This window comes from Tubulanus polymorphus, chromosome 2, assembly GCF_964204645.1.
Source record: "Tubulanus polymorphus chromosome 2, tnTubPoly1.2, whole genome shotgun sequence".
Classification (NCBI taxonomy): Eukaryota; Metazoa; Nemertea; class Palaeonemertea; order Tubulaniformes; family Tubulanidae; genus Tubulanus; species Tubulanus polymorphus.
In genome coordinates, this window is record NC_134026.1 from 12,199,352 (window position 1) to 12,208,272 (window position 8,921).

At 37.7% G+C, this 8,921-nt stretch overlaps 1 protein-coding gene across 1 annotated transcript; it reads left to right on the top strand.

Annotated features, from left to right (window-relative positions):
* The first annotated feature begins 4,667 nt into the window (after nucleotides 1-4,667).
* LOC141898922 (uncharacterized) lies at nucleotides 4,668-8,227 on the top strand. Its single transcript, XM_074785068.1, has 3 exons — nucleotides 4,668-4,884; nucleotides 5,709-5,948; nucleotides 6,024-8,227. The coding sequence occupies exons 1-3, from the start codon at nucleotides 4,668-4,670 to the stop codon at nucleotides 8,225-8,227; spliced, it is 2,661 nt and encodes an 886-aa protein (XP_074641169.1).
* The last annotated feature ends 694 nt before the right edge of the window (nucleotides 8,228-8,921 follow it).

The following is an 8,921-nucleotide window of genomic DNA, read 5'->3' on the forward strand; positions in this document are numbered from 1 at the left end:
ACATATAATCCTTGTTGAAAATATGGATTATTTGGCATTGCATTTACTTTATTTGTATTATCATAGTTGTATTCATATTTTACCTGTACGTCTAGCTTAAATCTTTAACATCTGACCAATAGCTGTAATTATCATCTCTGATAATTGAATCTACATCACTGTAGGCTGCATCAAAGTAATAAAGCAGTTCAAATGGAAGGAAGTCTGGCTCGTTTCCCTCTGTGTTTCTCCCCCTCGGGCCTATGGAATATTTGACAGTTATACCAACAACCAAATAAGGCTAAAAAGTTATACCTTGTTTCTCATAATCTTGGGTGTCACCTATGTAAGTAATAACTGTTGGTTCTGTTATCTTTAGTAGCATGATTTACTGGGTATATATGGTATTTACCGGCTGGGTCAACTTTTAAGGCTCGGCAGATTTGGTTTTATTGGTTGCGCCAGTCTTGAATCCACAGGTATAATTTATAAATAACTACCTATCTTGTTTTATACTGGATCACAAAATAGTATGACATGAATTAAGAATATCAAACCTTTATTATGCTGTATACATGGCAGATTATCTATATTGCATTGAATATATAAATGTATATGTACATTCATAGATTTATGTAGACTATGTAGGTCAAAACAATACAAAAATATCGTGTTTTTAGTATATCAAAATTATAGTGAGATATGAATTAAGAAGATTAAACCCGTTATTTTGCAGTATTACATTGTGTATATATTGCATCCAATGTATATGTACATTCATAGATATATCTAGACTCTAAAAACAATACTGGTAGGCTTAGAAAAATAGTGTTTTTAACATACTACAGCACAAAATTATAGTCAGCTATGAATTAAGAAGATTAAACATGTTATTTTGCAGTATTACATTGTGTATATATTGCATCCAATGTATATGTACATTCATAAATATATCTAGACTATTTAGGCTAACAACAATACTGGTAGGCTTACTAGTTGTGAATGAGGATACAAACCATATGAACAATATGAACATAGGGGTCCAAGGATTCCATGCCTACTTAAGAAGTGGTTTTGAAATGCTTGAGAATCTGACAATTTCAATATTAAACATCTACAGAAACTAATGTCTTTGAAACTTGCCACAATCATTGAAATACTATACAGTATCATCATTCAATGCCCTCTGCTGAGTGTATGAGAACAAAAAATAGGGGTCCAGGGAGACCACGCCCAATATTGTAAGCAATGACCTCACAATTAATTCACCACAATCATAGAACATGTCATGAGCTACAATTTTGCAATTGATTGTGGTTACAAAATATGCCTAGGCACCAATAAAATAGGAAAATACTAAGTTATAATGACCTTGACCATACAACATATCACAAGCTACAACCCCCTGGTGGCGAGAACAAAACCTGGGTAAAGAAATTCCCCAATTCCACGTGAGGAGATGAATACTATGACAGTGATACTATTTATCAAATATCAAGATTATAGGTCAAAACCTGTCGATATATTTCTTCAAATCCTTTTTTACTAGGACTGATGAAACTAAGATGGCCGCCAATATCGTCACGCTTGACTGATCAAAGAATCTGTCAGAAGAGCTCTTCTTAAAGTAAAACCATCGCGAATTTCAATGAAATGGCAAACCATTCGGAAGCTACTGGTCTGGGAATTCAGGGCAAAAATTACCTTTGTGGGCACGAAAAAGGTCACATGACGGCCATCTTTGGCCAATCAACCCAAGTTTTCTTACGTTGATACAAGTAATAGGGGTTTAGTTGTTCTAGATCAAAGGTCGACCGGTCGAGAAATTTTCCAAATGTGAAATAACAATAATTTCTACTTGAATTAGTCGCGCACACTCCTAATTCAAGTAGAAATTATTATTATTTAACATTTGGAAAACCTAGAACAACTAAACCCCTATTACTCTTAAAATATTCATATGCATGAATAAAATATATATGAATAACATTTAAATTGACGGATTATTCGATATAAAAGTGTGAGCTCTTATAGAATAGATATATAGATATATTTTAAACATTATTTCAATATTCATATTTGTATGAGTTAGATTTTTAATCATTAAAAGTGTTAGTAAAGTGTGATTGAAATAATACATATATAAATCATTGAACTTCTAAAATCAATTTAGTAAAAATATGTATAATAAATGGAATCAGAACAACCACAAACTATCAATATTACAAATAACACCGGCGTTATAAATATATACTACAAGAAGTGTTCTAAATGTGAATTAGATAAATTAGCTTTAACAGAATTTAGTAAGCGTAAGATTAGCAAAGATGGTTTTCAATATTGCTGTAAAACTTGTACTAAACTATATACCAAACAGTATCGAGAAGATAATATAGAACATTATAATTATTATATGGCAGAATATATGAGAGAAAGATATAAAACAGATCTTAATTTTAGATTGAAACAATGCTTAAGATCTAGATTAACACAATTATTCAACAAAGAAACGCATTCAGAAACATTATCTAATTTGTTGGGTTGTTCAGATGAATTTCTCAAATCATGGATTATATTTCAATTCGATAGTCAAATGAATATAGATAATTATGAAGATTATTTTCATATTGATCACGTGTTGCCGATTTCTAAATTTGACATGAGTGATGATTTTGATAAGAAGCTAATCTGGAACTGGAGAAATTTAAGGCCTTTAGAAAAGAAAGAAAATATAATTAAATCTAACAAACTAGATATGAAATTATATTTAGATCAACTGGATAAAGCAAAGACATTTGTTGAATTATGCAATAGTATTTCACAGAATCAACCGCATTCTGAGGTTTTAATCAGTGGTTAGAAAGCTGGCAATTCTATTTGAGCTTTGTATGTATATAATACATAGCTCTTGTTTACTACTAAAACATATGTTGCCAAATATATCTTGTTTTCAATTCTAAAGAATTAATCAATTACATCACAAAGGAACATCTGTTACAATCCAGGCAAACATGCAGAAATAATTAGTTTTGTCGAACGTGCGCCACGTCGGCATTTAGAAATCAACTTTCACATACATAGTACGTATTGGATATTCTCTCTCAAAACACAGTTTACAGTTCTAAATCTAAATGTAAGTACCATTTTTTGTAGTTATTATGAAGTAGGGAAACCTTTAAACATATTTAAGTACAGTAATTCATTTTCACGACATCTTTTAGATTAAAATGGAATACAGAGATCAACCAGAAATTCCAAGTCAACCATGGGAAGAGGAACCAGAATCGATAGATAGTGAAACTCAGGAATCAATAGAAATGGAGGATAAAACTCTCGTAATTGACGAACAAACTTCACAAAAATTACAAGAACATTTAGACTATCATCAAGAAATGGTGAAAATTCTGAGTGATGTAATACATAATAAACAATTACCGCGCGAACTACAATTACCAAAATTACCATCAACGCGACTTAAATTGCTGTTGGGACTCAAAGAATCGAAAACTAAGAAAATGAGTGGAGATATCAGTGCCGGTTTTGAAAGAAAACTGAGAAGAGTAGGTAGATTAATAAAATATGAAAAATTCAAAATATTAGGATTAGCATTTAGTGAAGTAGTCAGATATTTACCAGAAATTGAAGAAATGATTGGAAACAATACAGTAATTAAAGAATTCTGGACAAAATTATAAATTATAACACTGAAGGTCTTAGATATCAAAAAATGTAATCTCAATTGTATATATCTGTTTTAATATTGTATTGTTTACTGTTAACTAAGTATTGCGCAATAACCGGTGTTACGCTCATTCTGTACTGTACTTGTTTTTCTATTCTAAATCGAACTGTATGAACCTGTTGAAATATTTGAATTCTCCCGCCATGAATTAGTACTGGAAATCACGTGATTTCCTGGGCTTGTCGAGAGCTTTGGGTTTTGTTCAGTTCGCTTTGCGTGCTCGTCGTGTGTACATTCCTCCAAATTTTCACGTTAGTATAACTATTTGTATTATGCTTTTGATATTAATTTTGGTAGTATCTTATCATGTAATAATCCTTTCTTGTAGAAACATGTATTTTCGGTAATAAATCGTTGTAACAGAGAGAATACAGTCATACAGTCGTCGTCGTATTTTCTGGTCGTAACATCGTTTGTGAAAATGGAGGACTTAGAACAAATGAAGAAGTCTCGAGCCGGATATAAAGCTAATGTAACAAAGATAAGTAATCGTCTTCGCAAATGTCTCAAAGAGAATAGGAAATTTGAAGAAATCTTGCCCGTTGTAGAAGAATTAAAAGCCGCCTTCTCGAGATTCTCCGATTCCCATGATTCCGTTCATGAACGCTTACTTTCGGATGATGATATCGAACAATCGTTTATATATTATGACGCAGAAGAAAGCAAATATAAAGACTTGTTAATCAAAGTCAAGGGTTTAGGCGCTACGAGCCCAAGTCCAAGTCCGTCTGTTCCTACTACAGCGGAATCGGAAATTGACCAAGTCGAAAGAAGCGAAACCGAAAATATGAAAATGATGATCGACAATTTAATCAAGATGAGCCTCCCACAACAGGAGGTACCTGTTTTTTCAGGCGATCCGTCTGAATATTGTTTTTTTCTGAAATCGTTCGAAAGCATTATCGAAAGGAAAACTACTAGCAGCAGTGATCGTTTATACTACTTAATGCAGTATACCAAGGGTGACGTCCGCGAGCTGGTCCGTAGCTGTTTGGTACAGCAGCCCGACGAGGGTTACACAGAAGCTAAGCGATTAATTAAGCAATACTACGGTAATAGTTATGCGATTGCGACCTTACTCGTGGATAAAATAATAAACGGGCCGATCGTTAAATCGGATGATGCTCACGCCCTTCAAAACTTGGCGATTCAGCTCGTAAGCTGTAAGAATACATTGACCGAAATCGGATATATCAGTAAAGTGGAAAACCACTCCCGTTTGATCTGCGAAAGAAATGGAGAACAAAGGCAGATTATATCACCACATTTGAGGGTCGTGAGATATCAATCGAAGATATTTCTAGTTTCGTACAAACGGAGGCTCGAGTAGCGAATCATCCTGTTTTCGGGAATATTTCTGATGGGGTTAAGAAACCTTCACCTCATAAGTTGTCAAGATTCCCAGGGGCTTCTCCCGCTTCCCGAAATTTCGCTACTAATTCTCGATATAATTCAAGTAATGCATGGGTCAACTCAGCCCGTAATCCGAGAATTTGTAATCCGCCAACGAATAATTCAGCCGGTAATACGGGTACTGGTGCGTTGGTACTTCCAGGGTGCCCTTTGTGTTCGATAAATGATCATTCTCTGGTGAATTGTCCAATATTTGTTAATAATTCATACGGGCAACGGGTTGAGTTTCTAAAGCTCAAGCGATTATGCTTTTATGTTTCGGTCCTAACCATATAGCTCGACAATGCAAAAGCAGAGTATCGTGTAGTGTATGAAACGGAAAACATGACAATCTATTGCATAGATATAATTTTCCCGCCAATATTAACAATGACACTGTCGCGCCTACTTGTATCAACCCTACTGGTGTTTCTTCGTCACCCGTAGCGGCAACCGGTAGTAACACTCACTCAAATAATGCGATAAATCAATTCAATTAAACAAAGTAGGCCTATCATCGGTCGTATTGGTTTACCAATTGTACCGGTTAAAGTTAAGGGTAACGATAACGTTATTTTAACCTATGCTTTGTTAGATTCGGGTAGTAACTCTACATTTTGCAAACAATCATTGCTCATCGACTTGGGGTATTCGCCCGACAGTTTAACTCGGAAAAATCTATCCCTGACAACGTTGACGGAGAATAACTGTTTAACTCAATCGTATGTCACTAATTTGGAGTTATCCGACATTGAGGATAATTTTACGAATGAACTGACTAATGTGTTTTCACGAAATTCATTGCCTATGACAAAAGACGATATTCCACGACAAAGTGACATAGACAAATATTCATATTAAGGCGACGTGATATTGCCCTTTATTGACGCTGACGTCGGATTGGTTATAGGAAATGATAATCATCAGGAACCGTTAGAGATTATAGGTAGCCATGACGACGGCCCTTATGCTGTAAGGACAATGTTCGGGTGGGTAATCAATGGTCCCCTGGGGGATAACGGACGGAGACTTAACTCTAAAAACAAGGTTTTTACTATTAAGACTGATGTAAGTGATGACATTCTGACCAGACAATTCGAATCTTATTGCAACAAAGAATTCAACGACAGAAATTATGATGATGACGTTTGTATGTCGCAGGAAGATAGGCGTGCACTTCAGATAATGGAATCATCGGTTGTTTTGACGAGTGATAGTCATTTTCAGTTGGACTTACCTTGGAAGACTCAGCCGCCTAACTTACCTAACAATAAAGTCGTCGCTATTCATCGACTGAGGAACCTTCGTAAACGTTCGTTAGGCGAGGCAAACTTATTTGAAGAATACGCAGGGTTCATCGATAAGATGATCAAGGCCCAGTTTTGTGAGATGGTACCAGAACACGATCTAGACCGCAGAGATGGCATGGTATGGTACTTACCCCACCATAGTGTGTATCATCCAACCAAAAAGAAAATAAGGGTTGTATTCAATTGCTCATCGAAATACATGAGAGTCTCACTCAATGACCGACTTTACCAGGGCCCGGACTTGACAAATTCCTTGATTGGTGTTTTAATACGCTTTAGGCAACAGCGAGTTGCTTTCATAGCAGACGTAGAAGGGATGTTTCACCAAGTGAGGGTAACTCCTAGTATGCGTGATGCGTTGAGGTTTCTTTGGTGGACAGATCGCAACCTGAACGAAGCAGCTACCGAGTATCGAATGCGTGTTCACCTTTTCGGTACCACTTCGTCACCCACATGCAGCAATTTTGCTTTAAGAAAGACCGCGATCGACAATAGGTCTCTGTTCGCCTCAGATGTCGCCGATACTGTACTCCGTAATTTCTACGTAGATGATTGTTTAAGATCCGTTCTCAGCGTCGACGAGGGAAAGCGACTAGTTAGTCAACTAATTCAGATGCTCACCAGAGGTGGTTTTAGACTGACTCAATTCTCGTCCAATTCCAGGGAAGTTTTGGATACAGTTCCAGAGAGCGAGAGAGCTAAGACTGTGAAGTACCTGAACCTCGACAGCGAACAGTTACCGATGGAGAGAGCTTTAGGAATTTTATTGGACATGGAGTCTGACCAATTTCATTTCAGGGTAAAAAATGACTTGACGTCTAAGCCAAGTACTCGACGCGGTATATTATCCGCCATCAGCACACTATATGATCCGATCGGATTTACAGCGCCTGTTTCACTCTCAGTGAAATCTGCGCTTCAAGAATTGAGTAGACTCAAACTGAGTTGGGATGATCCTATTCCCTACTGGTGCGAAAGACTGTGGAGTGAATGGCTTAAGGAGTTGCCGAAGTTGGAAGATTTGACAATAAGTAGATGTTTTAAACCAGCAGATCTCGACTGTGTCCCGTATACCGCACGACTCCACCACTTCGCCGACGCATCAGAGATCGGGTACGGGGCAGTGAGTTATATTCGCTTCGATTTTAATGGAAATGCTCATTGTTCTTTTGTTCTAGGGAAGTCTAGAGTCACTCCAATCAAGACCTTGAGTATCCCAAGACTCGAATTAGCGGCCGCAGTACTGGCGACACTGTTAGACAAGATGATACTGAAAGAATTGGATCCCCCTACTGAAAGATCGTGGTTCTGGACTGACAGCACTGCAGTGTTGAAGTACATTCATAATGAGAGCAGGCGTTTTCAGGTCTACGTAGCTAACAGAGTCTCCAAAATACGCGAACATTCGAGCCCTGACCAGTGGCATTTCGTCGAAGGTGTTTCTAACCCCGCCGATGATGCGTCACGAGGTCTGAAGCCGTCCCAGCTTACGCCTTCATCGAGATGGTTATCGGGGCCGGAATTCCTGTGTATGGACGAGAGTTCCTCGCCGGCATTTCCAGATGACGTTAACATGGCAATAGACCCGTCAGATCAGGAATTAAAGAAGTCAGTGCTTTCTCACACCATCATCAAGAATGAAGAAGATTACTTGTTGAAATTCGTAGAACGATTTTCGTCTTGGCATATGCTGAAAAAATGTGTATCATGGATTAGGAACAGTTTAACACTCATACACTGGATAAACTTTGATACTCACAAGAGCAAGCTTTCACCTACATTCTGTAGGCATCGTCAGGCTTAATGTGACGTCATCAGATGTTGTTGATGTGACGTCACAGCCGGATCTCGTCAGCTGGTCTGTGAAGGCCCCCGCGCGCCATCTGCTGCCTTAAGGATGTTATTCCATACAGGGGGTAGAGCAAATCTCCCAAAGTCTTTATTCAGCGTGGGGTGTCTCAGGTATATGTAAAATGACTCCTGAACACCTCGTACGAACCACCGGGGTTCCACCGTCAAAATGTCTGTGTTGCCTATATCAACAGAGTGATCAGGATTGTCAGTATGGATGTGTTGGGATACCTCTGACGTCACAGAGCTAGGTCGACGGTGTTCACCAAACCGGGCTCTCAAGGAGCGCTCAGTTTCACCAACATAACTCGCATCGCAAGATTCACATTTAACATGGTACACCGGTCTAACTAATAACTGGCGTAACGTGTTCACCGGTTTAAAATACACACTAATGTTGTAGTCTTTCATCACCCGTCTGATTTGTTCAGACATGCCCTTCACATATGGTACTACGACCGATCTCTTACGTCACATCAACAACATCTGATGACGTCACATTAAGCCTGACGATGCCTACAGAATGTAGGTGAAAGCTTGCTCTTGTGAGTATCAAAGTTTATCCAGTGTATGAGTGTTAAACTGTTCCTAATTTGGATATTCCTGGATAGTAAAGAATGTTTAATGGTATCATGGATCTTGAGATT